Raw genomic sequence first — 22,783 nt, forward strand, 5'->3', positions numbered from 1 at the left:
GGTCATAGGGTCTCCACTCAATTTTAATCTAGCATGTGAATGCACACCTTTTGTTTGAAGATACTTTCCATAAACAAAAACACTTTACAGTGGAACTTAACACTTACTGCACAAATTGAAATGAAGTTTTTTGTCTCTGGTTGCACTGATTATTTTCTCCTACAAGGCTGCAAGTGCAGGTGTGAAACAAACATGTTGGGTGTGATGGGGTTGAATGAATGGGCAAATATCACTTCAAATGAAACATTTGTCTGATACTTTTTTCTCATCACATCAATTACGCTTTCACACTTTGTAGCTAATGCCTACAACTTTATTTTGAAAAACTCCCCACTTCTGAAATTGAAATTTTACTTAAAAAAATTACACTTAACAAGGAACATCATTTCTTCTATACCCAAGTCATCGAAAACTTTTAAATTTTCAACTAGACTACGTTACCAGAATTGTTTTTAATGAACTCACATCTGGGTGACTGGTGTGGGACCAAGACAGTCAAATCTCACCTCTTCTCATCCTCACTCAGCTGACACTTTAAAGTTTGACCCACCTACATTACACTGTAAACCAGGACAACAGTCATCACTCACCTTTGTTTTTTCACACTGTATGGAAAACATTTTAAGTAACTATTAATAGCACGACAGACAACACTGATGTTTAGCATTATATAATTTATTTTGAAAAACTGTTTCACATTTAAATGTCTGCTGTCTTGGTCAAATGTATTTCCAGATACTTTAATCGTGTCTATACATTTTGCTTGTGATTCCTCTTTTGAAAATTAAAAAGTTACTCAACATAAAGATTAATAAAACCATAATTTTATTTTACAATTCATCCAGAACTTATTAGGAATCCAGACATTTATTCTTTCCTTGCTGTCAAACTAACATTAAGATATCTCCAATTTTTTATCTTTCATTTTTTACATTTTGATGTCATGGACAGAAACACTTTGACTACAGTTCATCTAAACTAATTATGCTGATGACAAACAATTACATGTGTTGCTGTGAATCCAAAAGTCTCTCGCTGCTTCACCCACATCCACAGCTCATTGCTGGTGAGGAGGTGGTGGTGGTGGTTGGGATCACTGCAGCACCTTCCACCAGACGGTTCACCTCAGAGACACAAAGATTCATTTTAAGAACAAAATCATCTGAGCATGTGCACCGTCAGCTAAACTATCTCTAAACACAGAGTTACATGACCAGAATGTTGTAATGAGGGACAGAAAGAGAGAAAACATAAGACTGAAAGACACAAAGAGGAGGAGGAGACATGGAAAATAACAATAACAATAATAACTATTTCTTTTTAAAGCTGTCCTGTCCTGGCATTCAGGCATGCAGAATGGGGAGTCTGAGCCTTTTGGTGCCAGAACAGATTTGCTCTTACTTCATGTTCACAAACAAACAGTTTTCATATGAACTGTTGAAAGTGAACTTATGAAGATTTAACACAACTAAACTCAAACATACACTCAATTACACATATTTACACTTTAAAACATTAAGAAACTGACAGTGAATGAGCAGCAAGCAAAGACTAACAGCTAAAAACACTAACAACTATAACATACATGATTAACTGAAACACCTGCATACATGATCAACAATATTTAAAAAAACCCACTTTCCTCTTCACTGAGACACCTGATTATTTTGGAAGCAATCAAATCATAATTACTATTTCTGTTTTTAATTACAACTACACAAAATTTACATGACAAATACCTACAACTTGAAAACCTCATCATAAATAAATGAATAAATATATAAATACAATAAATATACCAATATAGAAAACCACAATGGTCCACTCAAAGTTAGTTCAGTTTCCTCTTTGTACCCTACAGATAAACACAAGTAATACGACAACACTAATATTTGCACCCTGACAGAGCGATGTAGCTGTGTTTGACTCAGACAAAGAACTCACACTGCCACTGTGAATCCTTTGTCAAACCAACCACACTAATCATCTAGATTAAACCCGGTATCAAAAAGCTCCTCTAACTCACCTAGATCTAACTGCCCCTGATCATCTTTACCTCTAAAACTACACAGAATTCCTTCATGATCACTGAAGTACGTGGGCATCACTGCACATTCCACATCGTACTGTGCCGTTTTAACGTAAACATGATCAATCAAAGTCCCCTTCTCTGTGGTTTCCTGTGTTACATGCTGTATAAAACCTTTAGTGCCCATGAATTTACAAATTGATGAGTTTTTCAAAATGTTTTCGTTAAAATCTCCCATCACTACAATTGAGTTACTGATTGGATTTAACCAATCAAGTAACTTCCCCAGATTTTCTTTCAGTACTAAATTTGGATAACATGGTGGACAATATATCACTGCCAAAACTACGTTCACTTTTGGAAACAGGCACACCAAACACTCCAGATTCAAATCGGGTACCTGCAGAACGTCACAGTCCAATTGGTCTTCACTATACAAACCAACTCCACCATGTTCAAGCTGCTGAAGCTCTAACAATTTGGCGTGACTGCTGCTGCTGCTGTAACACACACCACGAGGACGACTGTGGAAAGTGTAACCTTCAATTTGGACACTGTCCAATGAGGACTGTGCAGTGAGCCACGTTTCTGTGACAGCAATACAGTTGGGCTGTAAATGCTGTGTGCAAGACACCAGATCCACCAAGTGGCGGCTTAAACTTTGAACGTTCATCAGATACACAGAGAAACTGGGTGCATCTGATGAAGGTTTCTGCTGACCAATCAAAAATGGAGGCATGCCCTCCAAGGCCTCTCTGATGGTGGTCTTGCTGAAAATGGCCTTCTCATTAAAATCCCTGATGATCAGTCCCGACAAAGCCCTGACTCGACTAAGTGCTACATACGCCTGCCCGGGTGCAAACACCTTCTTAAAACACACCACAGCCTGGTCCACAGTCAAACCCTGAACTTTGTGTACCGTACACGCCCATGCTAACCTAAGAGGAAACTGAACACGCAAACCCCCCCACTTTGTGGCCTTCTCCTGCTCTGGATCAATAGCAGTAGAATCCCTGCATTCTACTGCTGCATGTACACGCTGTTTCCTCCTCTGTGAGCCAATTCTAGGATCGTCAAATTTGACATAAACTGTTTGAGGAAACTTGTCTTTCACATTCTTAAACTCAATGTGAGTGACGGTGCCACATGCTCCATTGACCAGACCATCCCCTACATCTACATTCTTACAAAGCATGACGCGCGCGTTCCTCGCTAAACACAGCTGCTCTTGCAAACACGTGTCTGATGCTGCTCTATGATGCCCGGCCATCTTTTCCAATTTGCCTGTTTTGCTACTGTTTTGGTAGTCCTGAGCATCAATAGTCACATAATCAGGACACGAGGCAAAGAGCTGCTTCAGATTGTGCTCAGCCACTTGCATATTTGTCGGGAAAATATGCAAGGCTGAGCTCTCCTCGCCGGTCTCGCGTGACTCTAAAATTTGGATGTCCGTTTCTAAAAGGGGTGCGTCCTTGGAACGCACTCTCAACCTGTTTAACAACTCGGCAAACACGCTATCCTTCTGCCTGACTACCGTTGTGAGCTCCACTACGCTAAAGTTACACCACAGATCAACCCCGATGGGACTGCTATACAGAGGCTTCCCTTTAACAGGAGGCAACTGATAGAAGTCACCAACGGCTATCACGCTCACACCGCCAAAAGGGGAAAAGTCGCCTGTCTGTCTAATCTGCCTCAACCTACCATGAACATAAGCCAGCAGGATGTGATCAACCATACTGATTTCATCAATGATTAGAATTTGGAGGTGACCCAATTCAGCTCTGAGCGAGTTTAGTTTATCTTCACCTAAAGGGGTGTAAGGTAAACTAGCGTGTGTTCCGATGCCAAATGTGTGATGAATTGTGGCTGCATTTAAATTGTATGCAGCGATGCCCGTAGGAGCAGTTAACAAAACTGTGACATCGTCTGGTTGATGACATAGTGCTGACAGAAGCCTCCCTGCCTCGTACTGAATGGCCCTGATTAAATGACTCTTCCCCGTTCCTGCTCCTCCTGTCACAAATACCTGCAGAGGCTCTGGGTTTTTGCCCATCACCTTCTGCAAACACCAATGTCTCACCTTGTAAAAAACAGCTAACTGTGTCTCATTCAGAGACCTAACCAAACACAAACCCTCACTACGAGACATGGTGTTTCTATTCCTCTCTAACCTAACAACCTGTCTAGCAGCACCCATCAAATCTGGAATGTTCTCTAAACCTTCAACTAGCTGTTCTCCCTCTATCTCCTCTGCCTGCTGCTGCCTCCTCTCCTCTAAACACTCGATGCGCTCAGCTTCCTGTTCAGGACACAACTCACCCCACACATCCTCATCAACACCACCGAGCAGCTCAGCAATTTCCTGAGCTCGCTCCAAATCCGGACAATCAAACTCAAATTTGGCCCTATTCTCCTCGACCACGGCCTGCACCGAGTGCACGGAGCCGTCCCTGAACCTGACCTCCCCGACCTCATAGAACTGACTGAAGAACTCAAAGCCCTGAGGTTTGAGCTCGGAGTCAGTTCTATAAGGAAGGAACAACTGCAGCAGGCTCTGGAAATGAGCCTCCTCCTGCTTCTCTAGGTTAAAACGCATGTACCTAACCACAGCAAACTGAGATCGTGTTCTCCTCAGAATGAAGCCCAAATTGTTTTTCAGTTCAATCGCATTTTCTGATTTTTCATTCCTGGAGAGAACACGATACTCAGATGCAAACGTCGCCATACACATGTCGCTAAACACGTTGTCGTCGGGCCTGTTCTTGAACCTGTCCACTATGCTAGTCATCCACATGTCATCCGAGCGAAGATCATGTGATGACGCCCTATCCCGCAAAACACTGAGAGGTAAACTCATCTTGACTATGTTGCTCCCTGTCGGCACAAAGACAACCTTTCGGGAGCATTCCCTCAGATGCATGGACGTTAGCCTATACACTGCCTCCTGGGCGCAGACGTCTCTGTTGTGTAAATATACACTCCCCAGCTTCTTCAAGCTTTCTCGAGCAGAGAGATTTCCTTGTTGGGAAGCTTCTTTTTGGGCATTGCTCAATAAAAGGCCAATTTCTCTCTCTGACTTCGTAATGTACGAAATGATGTAAATGACGACTGCGTAGGCGTCAGTGACAAAGCTAAGGTCCATGTTGGCGTTCCAGCACTTCAACAACTTCTTACTGTACTGGTTCACCCAAACACTGTTTACCTCTCTCCTATACACTACCTTTGTCTTCTTCTCTAAGCGCCGATACGCCTGCTCATAGATGTCCTGATTAATGCCCAAACTTGCAAACAACTCATCGACAGACGCAGGAGGCACCTCATTTTCAACAGCTTTCTTAACAGCTGTTAAAATTGCCTCCGCTGTTTCTTTGGGCATCTCGTTGTCGTCGTCGAAACACTTACAGATTGGCATGTTTTTTGAAGCAGATCTCTCCTCTGTGCTATATGCATCTTTCCCGTCACATTTGCACTCTTTCTTGTGACAAATAAATGTCCGCTTCGTAGCTGGTTTTGGAAAATTGAAACGACATTTGCTCTTCTTTGACTTTCTACAAGTCTTGGCGTGTCGTTTGGAGTGTGTTTGAACCGATGTCACAATGTCCAATAATGTGTCATCGTCAGAAGGCAACTCACACGAGACGTATTTATCTATAAACGCAACTACCTCCTCATCTGTGTTCTTACCAATTTTGGGGGCGCCCTCGATCCAAAACAAACAGTGAACATGAGGAGAACCGCGCTGCTGAAACTCGACCCTATGAAAGTGATCGGCGATTTTGCCAATTGGTTCAGCGGGAGACATAAGAACTGCTTTCAAAAAACAATGCCATCTGTAATCAAACATCCTCGCAGCCGTCACCGGATTACGACGCAACAACTGACACCTGTCTGCCCACTCCAAATCCTCTACCGTCTGCGATCTGCCTTCCTGCCTCAGGATGCTGGTCAGCAGATTCTGCCAGCGCATATCAGCAGACGAAAAGGAGCAAAACCACGTCGGGATCCCTAACTGACGAACGCAAGCCATCACTTCCTTCTGAACAGTCTGCCAAAATGCCGGAGTCCCCCTAATTGGTCTCAGGAACTTAAAACCATCATCAAACTCTAACAACTGCTTTAAAGCCTCCTCATCCTTTAACATACGCTGTGTGATTCGCTGAGACCTCTGACCTAATTTACCCTTACGCAACGCCACAGAAACGTTCGACACTACCTGATCTAACTCCGACATATACTGCGCAAAAAAGATGTACTCGACATTACGCGCAAAACGACCATCTGCATGCATTATCCTATTATTGAAATAACGGGTCAGCGACAGGTGAGCCGATCGCGTGTCATGAAAGGTCTTATTACCCCGAGGAAACAACACTGGAAAACATTTAGCCTCATTCGTTTGGTCAGAAAGCATCTTAACCGGACAATTTCCCTCTGCAGGCGCAACATTAACTATATCCTCAAAATACTGATCTAATGCTTCCTGACCAATATCAACAGGCATAAGACAAGTGTCCTGAAACATGCAGTGCTGCTGCCTGTCATGTAACATTTCATCTTGTATTATGTCTGAAGCTTCCTCTACATCTTCCTCAACAAACTCTGCCTTCACTCTAACCTGATCAGCTCCCTGAGCACTAACAACACTATGCTTGTCAACACCTTGCCCTACAACGTCCTGATCTAAAGCCTCATCCTCACTAGACTCTGCCTCTTCCCTCTCTTCATCCTCTATCCTACAAAACTCATTAACCCAGTCCTCATTAAAGTCTATATCTGCATAAAGGGCATTGGTCCTCTTTAAATAATCTAGCGCCTGTCTTACACGCAGAGTATCTACAAACTGATACTCATAATACCCTTTATAGGTCAGTTTACGCTTTAACTTAACCTGTACCAACGACCCCTCCATACTGGACCGGGGCAACACGCGAGTGGACTGCACAATGTCAGCTGGAACACATGTCACAGGTCCATGTACTCCATTCTGCCCCCCTTTCGGCAGTGCCAACATCTTCATAAACGGAATATGCAAAGCTATCAAATGCTGCTCTAAGCTATTCAGGCATCCCAGTTCAGGAGGAATGGGATCCAGCTCCAGGTTATTGATCCAGCATTCAGCTGGCATCTCACCTTTACTAATCTTACCCTGACAGGAGTGACAAATCCACAGCTGACCCCTAGAAACTGCCAATTGACATGGCACAACACACTCCTCACTACACTGATGCAGGAAACACTCACTGATACACTCCTCAGCAAGTTCAGCTGTTCTGCTGGTTCTGCTGTAAGCGTCCCTGTCACAACTAACAACCTGATTTCTAAACAATAACCTGCCACAAACACAGCAGACAAAATCAGGTCCATCTTTAACCTGCTCCAAAAACTGATTCATGACAAAACCAAAGTCTTTTGACTGCTCTAACCTCTGTTTCCTGCTCAGCCTAACACGACCAATGACCCGCTGCCTGTGCTTTAAACTACCATACTGCCTTTTACTTGATTTCCTACTTCTGTGTTTAACTTTCTCCCTATGCTCCTTACTACCCCTGTATTTAACCATTATCCTGTCTATAACTTTCTCCCTATGCTCAACACTGCCCCTATATTGTGCCCTAAGCTTGGCTTTAACACTATCTCTATGCTCAGCGCTCTCTCTATACCTGCCTACACTCAAATCTTTAACCCTCTCTCTGTGTGACTCATCTTCACTATACTTTTTAACACTCTTTAACTTTTTCTGTTCCCTATAAATCTCATTTTCCTCATATCTCTGTCTAAACCTCAACTGACATCTCTTCCTAAGCAACTTTGTTTTTGTTTTCTGTGCCCACTCCTTACGCCTAATATACTGCGATGATATGGACCGCCTACCTGACTCTGCTTTCCTAGCACCTACAGCCTCTTCATCATCTAAACCTAAATCTGAAATTTCAATGGCCTCACTGCACCAAACTGCTGTTTCCTCCCTCCCTACACCTTCCTGACATCGAGCCCTAAAGCTGTAACCTGAAACCTCACTGACTTTACAATAACCATAACAACTCTGCAGTCCAGGCTCATAAACACAAACTACATTCTCAAAATGACTCCCTGAGACATTCTCTAAATAAATGCACTCTGCCGACAAACAACCACTGCTACAGCTGTACTTTAACCAACGACCATCATGAAATGTACAAACGCTAACGCCTAACATATCTGCTGTAGCCTGAATCTCCACCTCTGAGGCCCAAGAATTTACACTTGCCATCCTGGACTGCTGAATGTACTCTGACACTGAAGAGTACTCACTCCTAATCAAATTAGAATAGTGACGAGCATTCCGCTGGAGATGTTTACAAACCACAAGCCTAATTCTACGATGGTGCTTCTGAGAACCACTCACAGCCTGAGAGATGGCTCTGAAGAAGCAGTTACCATCTGCCACAATCCTCTCATTTCTACAAGGAACCCCTAACAAACCAACACGTGTGGACACCGGTCCACCGAGCTTCACAAACTCCAAGTTAAAGCGACTGCACACAGCCTTGCAGGCATCTACGCTGAGAGGACGGAAAGTTAACTCTGCATTTCTGAGGGTATCGACAAACTCTACATCTAAATTAGCCTCACCAACATCTAAGCGCTTGGATTTCTTCGACGCACGAGGGCCAGAAGAAATCTTACGCTTCCCTGCTACTGAGACACTGCTAACTTTGCTAGCTAAAGACACTCCTGACGACGCTGGACTCGCATCTACACTAACACAAACCTCAGGCTCGCAACTGCCTTCAGAAACATCATCACTGAACCTGCCCTCACTGACTACACTAGACTCTGGTGTTGAAGCAGTGCTCACCTCAGTGACCCGCCTCTCCACGGAAACACCAGACAGCACTGGACTGACATCTGCGAAAGCACTAAGACCAAGCGGAGGGAAATCTTCATCGTACCTAAAACGAAAGCCGGATTGCCTTGATTTCTTCGACCAACAAGTGTCAGAAGAAATGCCCCACTTACTGCCACCAGTAACGCTTGGTCCTGCCGGTGAGCCGCCGCTCAACACACTGGCAAAAGACCGCAAAGAAATGCCTGACAGTGCTGGACTAACATCTGAACTCACACAACGCTCAGACACAACACTACACTCTGGTGCTGGAGCAGCAGTCACCCCTGTGACCCTACCCTCCACAGAAACACCAGGCAGCACTGGACTTGCACCCACATGGACAGTGACGCCACACAGCTCAAAGAGCTTCTCCCTTGAACTGAGACTGTCGGCCAAGCGACAGATGTAGTGGTGCAGGTCATCCAGGCACGCAAAATGCAAAACCACGCTTGTACCGTTAAAGTGTAACAAACCCTCGTTACCCCGTGAGTGACTGTCCACCACAGCGAACTGTCCATCCTCACAGATGATGGCAGAAGTGTTGCCACACATCGTCAGAAGACATGTGTGGTACTGACCGAAGATCCTGTTCAGTGCGTCACGCAAACTGATGAACACACCGCTGTCGATGTGTTCACCCTCAGTCACGCCGACATCGCCAAACGCAGAGTCACCAAAAACAAAGCGAACCACCGCATCATCAATCATCAACCGCTGTGGCAAATCTGGGACAGAGAGCAGATTTGTCATGTGGTTGAAGATGCCTCGATCGCGCAAATTACTGTACAACTCGTCGCCGCAAATCACCGCGCGATCAATTTGACGTCTGTCCCAGGAAAAAACACTGCTCAGCGTGTGTTTGGCTAAGCTGACCAAAGCTATAGCCATACACTGCTGTCCTCCGTAAAAAAAGCGCTCGTCAGCCTGATGAAAAGACCCGCGCACAACCCTGACTGGCCTCCCAGCTCTGCTAGCCTCTGCTGCTACATCACTACTGTCCCAATCTAACCCAACATCAGAAACACAAGCAGAAGAAAAAAAGTGGTCCTTAGCTTTGCTGATCTTCCGTGGCCTCAAGGTTCCCTCAGCGACAGCAGGGCACGGCGTAGCCACCTCCTCCGCAACGACCTGCGGCACCTCAGACTCCAGCGATGTCTCCTCCACGACGACCTCTGGGACCACGGACTCCTGGGCTGCTGCCTCCGCCTGACACAAATCAAAAATTCAGTTTAACTGCATGACAAACCAGGGGGAAAAATGCAGGTGTAAAAACAATAAGTCACATAATATGTTTAGACAAAAACGCACCTGGCGCTGGACCGGACTGGGGCCGGAGGCAGACACGGTCTCCTGGGCAGGTGAAGGTGTTGCCGCCACCTATAAAGAACAGGAAAACATGAAAAAAAAAAAAAGATCAAGATGCAACTCTTATCAAAACATATATCACACCGCATTGGTCACTCTTCAAAACCAGCAAAAAATAAAATAAAAACACACCTGCCGCTTTCCTCCACTGCGCTTCCTGGCAACACCTCGTGGCCGACGCTTCGCACGCGAAGCCTAGAGGAAGAAAAACAAACCTTTATAACAGCTGTTTACCACTTGTGTTATCAACTATTTGGTCATATGGCTTGTGTGCACTTTACCTGGCCAGCTGATGGCTCAGCGATGCAGCCGGAGCCAGAAGAAGGACTGACCTTCTCCATAGCATCCAACATGTCACCGCTGAACCACACAGGGTTGGGCGGGATGACAGGCCGAACCACAGCAGGTGTTCCGGCCTTCAAAACAAAAAACAAACATTGTTTTAAAAAAAACTTCACATGCAGGCTTTGCACAAACTTCTACACACTCAATCAGAAAAACACTTTACCTTGTCCTCCTTTCCAACCACAGTCCACTCCCAGGGGTTGCTGTGACGGGTCACAGGGAGGTGACCTGTCACAACTAGCCTAGGAGACACCGTGGCACGCGGCGATGTCCGGCGGGACACCGCGGGCGTGGGCGAGGGCGGACGCTGGGTCAGCTGCTGGACAGCAGCGTTCCACAGCAGATCCACCAGCACAGGGGTCCCATCGGTGTCGCTGAGGTGCACCTGAAAAACAGTCAGACACAGCAGACATTTCACCTTGTTAGCTGGATGTTTTCTTTAGTGTCACATAAAGCGTCGTGTAAATTTTAGGACAGTACTTACGCCGTCGGGGCACCACAGCTCCAACCGATGGAGGGGGAGGTGCTCAGCCACAGACACGTAAGGGAAACCTGAAATAAGTGTCACAAACCACACACAAAAAAATACTTAAATACTTGAAGTAAACATTAACACATGCATTTACATGTACATGTCCATCCATGCACACACAAATATAAAATTCTCAAATCTCAGATTTTGCAGAAAAACTCGATTGAAACGTACCCATGCGTGCTGCGACTCGGTGGAATTCCTGACGCAGCGCCAACTGCAGGCCCGGGTGGATGTTCAGGCGTGGAGGGAAGTCCAGCACGAACACCTTACAGAAAAAAAACCTTTGTCATCAGATCGCATTCATTTCTCTAAAATAAGTGCATGACAATACAAAGGCTGCCCACAGCAGCTTTGCTGACACAAAACCAAATGGTGAGCAACAAAAACTTGAAACAAACACACACCTTGGGCCAGCGGCTGGCGATGGAGGTCAGGAGAGCACCGAAGTCCAACGCTGCCTCGCCAACCGTCCGGCTGGCCGTGAGGTTGTTGCTCGGGGCGAGCACGCAGACGGCGTCGGGGGTCCACGGGACGTCTGCGTGCAGGGCCTCTGTCCTCAGCTCGGCTGCCGATGCACCTGGAACAGACAGAAAAGCAAAGGACAGAGAACCTACCGGCATGGGCACGAAGCCGTCCACCATGGCCCGGAGGTGGGAGTCTCCAACGACGAACACCAGCTGCAACAACACACACGTTGTTTTACAACAGAGAAACCTACCAACAGACACCTTACTCGCTGCAATTTTTCAATAAATAAAACAAAAATCGTACCTTCTGGTCCGGACGACGCGCTGGAGTGACCAACTTGCAGCTCCGGTGGGTCAGTGCAGAGGTTGGCCATCTCCGCGTTCGGTGGCGGTACCCGGTACCGCGCCCTGTTTAATGGACATTGAAGTTTGTCAGAACATTATTAAGGGACATTACATCCAAACCACATCAGTGAACATTCTGAAATGAAAGTTTGACACATACGAGCAACGAACTCGGGGACAGGCTCGAGGGCAGTCCAGGGGTGGTCCTCTGCCCTCTTCCTCTTCATGGCCAGCGCCCTCCGATGGCCTTTCGCTCTAGGCATCTGAACAGGAAGATAAAATATTTTTTTTGAGTCCACGCTCAGACAAAACACGACAGTCAATTTGTGCCAATCATACTCACAAGGCTTCACATAGCAACGCTTCACCTAACATTACAATGTAGAAATGTTTTAACTCACCTTGGCTGAGGGCAAGTGTGTGTGTGTCTGTGTGTGTGAGTGTGTGTCTGTGTGTGCTTGAGTGGATGTGTATAAAATCAATTAAAGTGCGTGCAGATTACCAGTTACTCTCGGTGTGTCTATTTAAATAGATGTATAAGTATAAAGGTGTGTTCTGGATCAGAAGATCACAGAAATGCAGCAAACAGTCGCAGTTGTTAAACCACAGGGGAGCACAGGGGAGCACAAGATCACACAGCCAAGGAATCTGTAGATCAAAAATATTTAAGACTAATTAAAATCGTGGGAGAAGAAAAGACAAAAACAGCATGAGGTCTTCATGCCCTTGAAAGTTCCCAATTCCACAACACTTTTGAGGCAGACACAATAAAGCCTGCGTATCCTTCTGCCTGCAGCACAGGGCTCAAAGTATTGTTTATCTTTCAAAATACAAATGATTATTTATATTAAATAAAAATCAAATATATTATCGCCGTGTTTTTTTATATTTAAATATCCTGTGTTCACTTTTTAAATACAGCTTAACAGGACTACAAAACTAGGAATATTAATTTCCCTAACATGTCTCAGACCTTTGACATTAATCAAGAAAAGTTATATCACATCCAATCTAATTTACACATTTAGATCATGCCAGGAATGCCACAAAGCACAACTTTAGATGACCCAGTCAATCACTTTGATCCCTCACACATCATGGATCTTTAACGCCCACAAAATGTCAGTAAGTTCTGGCCTGCTAACCAGAACTGTCACACAAGTGATAAACAGCATAAACTAAGATGAACAACATTGGAAGACAAACCTCACACAGAATAAGTATTTTCGCTCAGCATGACCCACAAAAAGGAGCAAAAAGCTACAGCTAAAGTGGCAAACAAGTAACTTTCACAGAAAAAAAGGCTAACACAGCGTAGCTATACCTTTAACCTAAAAGCACATATCCAACTAAGTAATAATCTTCAAAATGTACCAAAAAAGCACAGGAGAGCATGAGATCACACAGCTGAGAATTTTGCAAATCAATACCATTTAAGAGTAAGCAAGATTTAGTGCTGCACGATTTGGGGAAAAGGTGCGATTTGCGATTAGGTGGACAATATTGCGATTGCGATTGCGATTGTGCTTGCGATTTAATAAAAAAAGTTGTGTCATGATGATTCTACAGACTTGCTTGGTTATCATGGAGAAAAATCTGAATTGCATGTGCTGACATTGCGATTGCGATTGCGATAACCTCTTTTGCGATTACGTAATTGCATGTGCTGACATTGCGATTGCGATTGCGATAATCGTGCAGCCCTAGCAAGATTATTGTGGGAGAACAAAAAGCCACAAAAATGCCAATCTAATCTACACATTTACATCACGCCAGGAATGCCACATCTTTAAAAGACCCAAACAATGACATTCATCACTCACACATTATGTATCTTTAACCCTCACAAAATGCAAGTAAGCTCTGGCCTGATAACCAGGACAAATACACACAACAGCTTAAACTCAGATGAACAGGCTTCATAATGTGGCTTACAAGTAGCTAACACAGGGAAAAAGGCTGACATTGTACAGCTTTATCTACAAACTTAAATGCACATATCACACTTAGTAATAATCTTCATAATGTATTTAAAATGCACCAAAAAAGCACAGGAGAGCATGAGATCACACAGCTGAGAATTTTGCTAATCAATACCATTTAAGAGTAACAGGATTATTGTGGGAGAATAACAAGCCACAAAAAAGGCCAATCTAATCTACACATTTAGATCACGCCAGGAATCCCTCGAAACGCAACTTTTTAAGTCCCAAACAAGCACTTCAATCACCCACACATTTTGGATTTTTAACCCTCACAAAATGCCAGTAAGATCTGGCCTGCTAACCAAGACAAATACACAACTGATTAATAGCTTAAACTAAGGTGAACAACATTAGAAGACAAACCTCACACACTCTCACACAACAATAAGTCTTTTCTCTCAGCATTATCCAAAAAAGAGAAAAAAGCTACAGCTAACGTTGCTAACATTTAGCTTTCACAGGAAAAAAAGGCAGACACAGCATAGCTATATCTTAAACCTTGAATCACATATCACACTAAGTAATAATCTTTAAAATGTAATAAAAGTGCAGAAAAAACACAGGAGAGAAAAAGATCACACAGCTAAGGATTTTGCTTATCTATACTGTTTAAGAGTAAGCAAGACTATAGTAGGAGAATTAAAAGGCATAAAAAATGCCAATCTAATCCACACATTTAGATCATGCCAGGAATGCCACAAAACACAACCTTAAAAGGTCCCAAACAAGCACTTCAATCACTCACACATTATGGATTTTTAACCCTCACAAAATGCCAGTTAGCTCTGGCCTGCTAACCAGGACAGATACACAACTGATTAACAGCTTAAACTAACATGAACAACATTAGAAGACAAACCTCACACACACTCACACAATAAGTCTATTCTCTCAGCATGATTCAATAAAAAAAGAGAAAAAACACAATGTGTTACAAGCAGCTAACACAGGGAAAAAAGGCTGACACAGCATAGCCCTATCTCAAACCTTAAAGAACAATTCACACCAAGTAAAAATCTTCAAAATGTATTTAAAATGCACCAAAAAAAGCACAGGAGAGTACAGTAGAGCACACAGCTAAGGAATTTGCAAATCAATACTTTTAAAGAGTAAGCAAGAAAATTTTAGGAGAATAAAAGCCACCAAAAATGCTTGCACATGTAATCTACACATTTAGGTCATGCGCGGAATGCCACAAAGCACACCTTTAAAGGTTCAAAACAAGCACTTCAATCACTCACACATTTTCGTTTTTAACCCTCACAAAATGCCAGTTAGCTCAGGCCTGCTAACCTGTACAGATAAACAACTGATCAACAGCTTAAACTAAGACTAAAACATAGGCAGACAAACCTTACACACTCTTACACAACAGTAAGTCTTTTCTCTCAGCAGGACCCAGAAAAGGAGCAAAAAGCTACAGCTTAAGTGGCTAACAAGTAGCTTTCACAGAAACAAAGGCTGACACAGCGTAGCTATACCTTTAACCTAAAAGCACTTATCAAACCAAGTAATAATCTTCAAAATGTATTCAAAATGCACCAAAAAAAAACCCTCACTAAAGGCCAGTCAGATCTGGCCTGCTAACCAGGACAGATACACAACTCATTAACAGCTGAAACTAAGATTAAAACATTGCAAGACAAACCTCACGGAATAAGTATATTCTCTTAGAATGACCCAAAAAAAAGAAGCACAAAGCTACAGCTAATGTGAATGACAAGTACCTAACACAGGGAAAAAAAAGCAGACACCGCATAGTTATATATCTAAAACCTTAAAGCACATATCACACCAAGTAATATTGTTCAACATGTATATAAAATGCACCACAAAAGCACAGGAGAGCATAAGATCACACAGCCAAGAAATTTGTTAATCAATACTATTAAAGAGTAATCAAAATTAATGTGGGAGAAAAAAAAAACGCCAAAAATGCATGCCAATCTATTCTACACATATAGATCATGCCAGGAATACACTAAAACACATCTTTAAAGGTCCCAAACAATCTCTTTAATCACATCATGGATCTTACATGAACCCTCACAAAATGCCAGTGCGCTCTGGCCTGCTAACCAGGACAGATACACAACTGGTTAACAGCTCAATCTAAGATTAAAGCATTAAAACAACAGGCAGACAAACCTCACACACACTCTCACACAACAATAAGTACTTTCTCTCAGCATGACCCAAAATAAAAGAGCTTAAAGCTACATAATGTGGCTAACAAGAAGCTAACACAGGGAAAATGGTTAAAAGCATACCTATATCTAAAACCTTTAAGTTCATATCACACCAAGTAATCTTCAAAATGTTTTCTAAATCCCCCATTAAAAAGCACAGGAGAGCATAAGATCACACAGCTAAGAACTTAGCTTATCAATACTATTCAGGGCTAGTCAAAATCATTGTAGGAGAGGAAAAAAGCCACCAAAAATTCATGCCAATCTAATCTACACATTTAGATCATGCCAGTAATGCCACAAAACACAACTTTTAAAGACCAAAAACATCACTTTCATCACTCACACATTATGGATCTAAGATGAACAACATTGGAAGACAAACCTCGCACACACTCTCACACAACAATAAGTACTTTCTCTCAGCATGACCCAAAAAAGGAGCAAAAAAAGGAAAAAGGCTGACACAGCGTAGCTATACCTAAAACTTTGAAGCAAATATCAAACAAAGTTATAATTTTCAAAATGTATTCAAAATGCCCCAATAAAAAGCACAGGAGAGTACTGTACAGTACACCACTAAGGAATCTTCAAATCAATACTATTTAAGAGTAATCAAGATAATTTTAGAAAAAAAGCCACAAAAATCCATGCAAATGTAATCTACACATTAAAGCATGCCAGGAATGCCACAGAACACAACTTTAAAAGTCCCAAACAATCACTTTAACCACTCACACTTTATGGATCTATAACCCTTACAAAATGCCAGTAATCTCTGGCCTGCTAACCAGGACAGATACACAACTGATCAACAACTTGGACAAACAACAACATAGGCAGACAAACCTCACACACACACACTCACACAATAAGTCTTTGTCCTCAGCATGACCCAAAAAAGGAGCAAAAAACTACAGCTAACGTGGCTTAAAAGTAGCTTTCACAGAAAAAAAAGGCTGGCGTGGAATAGCTTTATCTAAAACCTTAAAGCACATATCACACCAAGTAATAATCTTCAAAATGAATTCAAGATGCACCAAAAAAGCTCAGGAGAGTACAGTGGAGCGTACAGCTAAGGAATCTTCAAACAATACCATTAAAGAGTAATCAAGATTATTGTCAGAGAATAAAAAGCCATCAAAAATGCCAATTTAATTGACACATTAAGATCATGCCAGGAATGCCACAAAACACAACTTTAAAAGTCCTAAACAATCACTTTAATCACTCACACATCATGGATCAAAACTTCAACAAAATGCCAGTAAGCTCTGGCCTGCTAACCAGGACAGATACACATCTGATCAACAGCTCAAGCTAAGATTTAAAACAAAGGCAGACAAACCTCACACACACACTCACACAATAAGTCTATTCTCTCAGCATGACCCAAACAAGGAGCAAAAAGCTACAGCTAATGTGGCTAACAAGAAGCTAACACAGGGAAAAAGGCAGACACATCATAGCTTTGTCTTAAACCTAATAGCACATATCACACTTAGTAATAATCTTCAAAATATATTTAAAATGCACCAATCAAAAGCACAGGAGAGCATAGGATCACACAGCCAAGAAATATGCAGATCAATACCATTTAAGAGTAATCAAGATTATAGTAGAAGAAAAAAAGCCATCAAAAGTGCATGCACATGTAATCAAAATGTATCTTTTATCAGAACTACCCAAAAAAGAGCAAAAATATATAGGCAACATGGCTAAGAAGTAGCTTTTACAGAAAAAAAAGGCTGACACAGCGCAGCTTTATATAAAACCCTACAGCACATATCACACCAAGTAATAACCTTCAAAATGCACCAAAAAAAGCACAGGACAGTATAAGATCACACAGCAAAGAAATTTTCAAATCAATACTATTTCAGAGTAATCAAGATGATTATGATAAAGAGCCACAAAAAATGCATGCATATGTCATCTACACAATAAGATCATGCCAGGAATGCCACAAAGCACAACTTTAGAAGACCCAAACAATCAATTAAATCACACACACACATTATGGATCTTTAACCCTCACAAAATGCCAGTATGCTCTGGCCAGTATGCTCTGGCCTGCTACCCAGGACGGATACACAACTGATCAACAGCTCAAGTTAAGACTTAAAACAAAGGCAGAAAAACCTCACACACACACTCACACAACAAGTCTTTTCTCTTAGCATGACCCAAAAAAGGAGCAAAAAGCTACAGCTGACGTGGCTAACAAGTAGCTTTCACAGGGAAAAAGGCTGACATGGAATAGCTTTATCTAAAATTCTAAAGCACATATAACATCAAGTAATAACCTTCAACATATATTTAAAATGCACCAAAAAGCACAGGAGAGTACTGAAGAGCATGCAGCTAAGGAATCTTCAAAAACAATTCCATTTAAGAGTCAGTAAGATAATAACAGGAAAAAAAAAGCCATCAAGATGCATGCAAATCTAATCTACACATTAAAAGCATGCCAGGAATGCCACAAAACACAACTTTAAAAGTCCCAAACAATCACTTTAATCACTCACACATTATGGATCTATAACCCTCACAAAATGCCAGTCGGCTCTCGCCTGCTAACCAGGACAGATACACAACTGATCAACAACTTGAACTTGGATAAACAACAACATAGGCAGACAAACCTCACACACACACACATTCACACAATAAGTCTATTCTCCGGGCATGACCAAAAAAAGGAGCAAAAAGCTACAGCTAACGTGGCTTAGAAGTAGCTTTTACAGAAAAAAAAGGCTGACACAGCGCAGCTATATCTAAAACCTTAAAGCACATATCACACCAAGTAATATTCTTCAAAATGAATTCAAGATGCACCAAAAAAGCTCAGGAGAGTACAGTAGTGCGCACAGCTAAGGAATCTTCAAACGATACCATTAAAGAGTAATCAAGATTATTGTAGGAAAATAAAAAGCCATCAAAAATGCCAATTTAATCTACACATTAAGGTCAAGCCAGGAATGCCACAGAACACAACTTTAAAAGTCCCAAACAATCACTTTAATCACTCACACATTATGGATTTTTAACCCTCACGAAATGCCAGTTAGCTCTGGCCTGCTTATCAGGACAGATACACAACTGATCAACAGCTCAAGCTAAGATTTAAAACAAAGGCAGAAAAACCTCACACACACTCACACAATAAGTCTATTCTCTCAGCATGACCCAAACAAGGAGAAAAAAGCTACAGCTAACGTGGCTAAGAAGTAGCTTTTACAGAAAAAAAAGGCTGACACAGCGCAGCTATATCTAAAACCTTAAAGCACATATCACACTTAGTAATAATCTTCAAAATGTATTCAAAATGCCCCGATAAAAAGCACAGGAGAGCACAAGATCACACAGCTAAGGAATCTTCAAATCAATACTATTTAAGAGTAATCAAGATTATTGTGGGTGAAAAAAAAGCCACAAAAACAGCATGCTGTCATTTTCTAAACACAAATGCTGAATGTTGAATTTCAGAGCCCATAACCTCTAATTCTAAGGGCAACAGTCCTATTAATGACCTCTGTTCACTGAATAAAAATGTGAAAAAGCAGGACAAAGAAGACAATACTTCCACATTTAAAAATTTTAAGTTTGAATGTAAACAAACAGAGCCCTTGCCTGCCCTCTGAGGGTTCCACTTCTATTCGGAACCTCTGTCAAGAGTTCCAGAAGCCTAAGCTCAAATCCTTATGACATATTTATTTCACAAATTTGAAGTTAACAGGCACAACAAAGAAGAAGGTTTCCATGGTGACAAATCATTGAATATTTATTTATTAGTTTATTACTACTATCATTAATAATTTATATTAATATCAACTTGTTATTTCATATTTCAATATCCTGTGTTCACTCTTTAAAAACATTTTTCCTACTGTTAAACAAGACTACAACACTACAGGAATATTAAAGCCACAAAAACAGCATGCTGTCATCATTTTGTAAACACAAATGCTGAATGTTGAAATTCAGAGCCCATATCCTCTTACCCTAAGAGCAACAGTCCTATTTATGACCTCTGTTCACTGAATAAGGACACTGCATAGCCATATCTACAACCTTTAAGCACATATCACACCAAGTAATAATCTTCAAAATGTTTTCAAAATGCACCAAAAATGTTTCATAGTGTCTAAAATACATATATCTAATTTATTTAGAAGCCAATCATTGTACTTGGAGGTAACAAGCATTTCTCTCAGTATTACAGAAAAGCAACACACCAACCAACCAAGTAAAACTCATAAAAATCTTGTTAAATTCACCAAAAAAGTACCAAAGTATCTTAAATATATATCTTAATTGTGTTAAGGGCAGACTTTCTAGCATTTCTTTCAATATTACACAAAACCAAGCACTGAGCAGGCCGAGGCTGGCACACCATGGTGGCTAACTAGTAGCTATGACACAGCATTATTAAAGCTAATATCACACCAAGCAATACTCTCCAAAATGCACCAAAAATGTTTCATAGCATCTAAAATTCATATATTTGATTAGTTTAGAAGCCAATTATTGTACTTGGGTTTAGGAATATCAAGCATTTGTCTTAATATAACAGAGCAGGCTAACGTGGCTAACACAAAGCAATTATTGAACAAAGGCCGAGCTCACATTAGCATATGTATGCACACAACCTTTGCCAACCGAGTAAAAGCCATCAAAATGTATTCAAAATGTACCAAAAATGTACAATTCTTTCATCGATATATAAATTTTATTTGTTTAAAGGGTAACCACTGCACCATGATCAAAGTTCATCGAGTATTTGTGTTAACATGACACAAAAGATAGCACAGAGTAGCTAACGTGCTAACACAAAGGCTGAATGCAGATCAAAGGCTAAGATTTCCATAACATTAGCATACGTTTAGCGTCGGAGCACCACCCACAAATGCTGACTAAAAGTCATCAAAATGTTCTTCAAATTCACCACAAATGTAACATAATATCTTACATATATAAAACTTATTTAATTTAGGACAATTATCGTCTTTAAAGCAAAGACTACCGAGCATTTCTCTCAACAGGACACAAAACCACACACGGAGCAGGCCCCGCTAGCGGGCTAACACGCACAAAGGCTGGGATTTCCATAACATTAGCATACGTTTAGCGTCGGAGCACCACCCCAAATGCTGACTAAAAGTCATCAAAATGTCCTTCAAATTCACCACAAATGTAACATAATATCTTACATATATAAAACTTGTTTAATTTAGGACAATTATCGTCTTTAAAGCAAAGACTACCGAGCATTTCTCTCAACAGGACACAAAACCACACACGGAGCAGGCCTCGCTAGCGGGCTAACAGAACAAAGGCTGAGATTTCCATAACATTAGCATACGTCTAGCATTGAAGCACCACCCACAAATGCTGATAAAAAGTCATCAAAATGAACTCAAAATGCGCCAAAAATGTATCACACCATCTTAATTATGTATATCTTATTTGATAGAAAGGCTAACATCGTTTCACTATCAAAGTAGTTCAGAAAACACACCTCACAGAAGCTTCTAGAAAGTTTTAAATCTCACCGCAGAGCAGCAAAATCTTACTTATACGTGATATCGTTCTTCATTTCACCTTAAATCGCGTTTCACATTGCTCAGGTTCAACACAACATATGCTTACATCAAATTAAGAGGCAACGAAATGGGTCTTACCTCCAGAGTCTGTGAGAAGAACGAGACGACGCCAGATCGATCATTTTATACCCCGCTGGTACTTCACGTCACTCTGACGTACATCCCCCTTCGGCAGAAGACGCAGCAGAGAATGCTACCATTAGCTGTGCATTCTAATCACATTGACATTGAATGATACCACACAAAACGTAATTGAACATAACCGAATCGTTTAATCATGCATTTAACGCAACTGTAGTGTTTTTAACGTCTTTAGAGTCAGCTATAACGAATAACAAAGCACCACATCTACAGTATTTGTCCAAGAGTCACCAGTTATACGTCCCGATTAACTCCAAAATACTGGGTTGCTCGGTAGCCGTTAAAACTTGATCAACGTTGCCTCTGTTGTGAAGTACAATCTCTGGTAACTCACCACGAAACAACCGTACATTTTGATGCTGCTACCAGGTTGAATTTATTGTTTAAAAATGCCAACTCGTCTCAATGAATGCAGATTAATGCAGCAAAATACGTGCGCATCTTTATATGTAGACTGATAATCTCCCTTTAAATGCAGAAGCTTGTATAGTCTTGCATTACACCACAATTATATTTCCCACCCCTTTTCTACAATAAATTGCTTGTAGCTAAGTGAGCAACAGACGTTTAGCTACGTTTAGCTTCTGTTAGCTACACGGTCCAACTCGCCTTTCACGTTCAAAAATACTGCTGATAACTAAGATGACAGGTAGTAAAATTAACAGTACTGAAGCCTAGAAACTTTAATTTTCCGTACCTGTTCAATCCACAGACGGAATCCGTTGTTTGAGAGCTCCCAAAGTTAGCACTCTCTCCTGGCTTCTCCCCTGTTTCAATCAGTCTAATCCACTTCATGTCGTCTTGTGGGATCTCCGGGGATACGGTGAATCCTCTCCCTCCTCCCATGTGCTGGAGCAAAGCAGCTGTGTACAATAAGTTGACCTACCGACAGAGAAACAGACTCA

The 22,783-nt window shown here is 41.7% G+C and overlaps 2 protein-coding genes across 3 annotated transcripts in view; both read right to left on the reverse strand.

Annotated features, from left to right (window-relative positions):
- asrgl1 (asparaginase and isoaspartyl peptidase 1) overlaps nucleotides 1-22,783 on the reverse strand; it is a 57,730-nt gene that overhangs the window by 15,085 nt on the left and 19,862 nt on the right. The window lies entirely within an intron of this gene.
- Nucleotides 1,041-22,750, reverse strand: LOC141795160 (uncharacterized). The gene is made up of 14 exons (XM_074675949.1): nucleotides 22,576-22,750; nucleotides 21,816-21,903; nucleotides 12,118-12,220; nucleotides 11,917-12,020; nucleotides 11,550-11,822; nucleotides 11,317-11,410; nucleotides 11,095-11,162; nucleotides 10,774-10,995; nucleotides 10,547-10,681; nucleotides 10,398-10,460; nucleotides 10,209-10,277; nucleotides 8,418-10,106; nucleotides 2,430-5,507; nucleotides 1,041-1,124 (listed from the first exon to the last, which is right to left on the reverse strand). The coding sequence occupies exons 3-14, from the start codon at nucleotides 12,218-12,220 to the stop codon at nucleotides 1,041-1,043; spliced, it is 5,982 nt and encodes a 1,993-aa protein (XP_074532050.1). The 5' UTR covers nucleotides 21,816-21,903; nucleotides 22,576-22,750.

Source organism: Halichoeres trimaculatus, unplaced genomic scaffold, assembly GCF_033239565.1.
Source record: "Halichoeres trimaculatus isolate MK-OKI-2021-1 unplaced genomic scaffold, fHalTri1.1 fHalTri1_scaffold_8, whole genome shotgun sequence".
Classification (NCBI taxonomy): Eukaryota; Metazoa; Chordata; class Actinopteri; order Labriformes; family Labridae; genus Halichoeres; species Halichoeres trimaculatus.

What these genes read in the sequence shown, in the direction of transcription:
- LOC141795160 (XM_074675949.1), bottom strand. Translation starts at nt 12,220, where the DNA reads ATGCCTAGAGCGAAAGGCCATCGGAGGGCGCTGGCCATGAAGAGGAAG. An exon ending in TGTCCCCGAGTTCGTTGCTC is followed by an intron (nt 12,021 to 12,117) that starts GTATGTGTCAAA and finishes TCCATTAAACAG; the next exon opens with GGCGCGGTACCGGGTACCGC. An exon ending in TGGACTGTGACGTTCTGCAG is followed by an intron (nt 1,125 to 2,429) that starts GTACCCGATTTG and finishes TGTGTCTCTGAG; the next exon opens with GTGAACCGTCTGGTGGAAGG.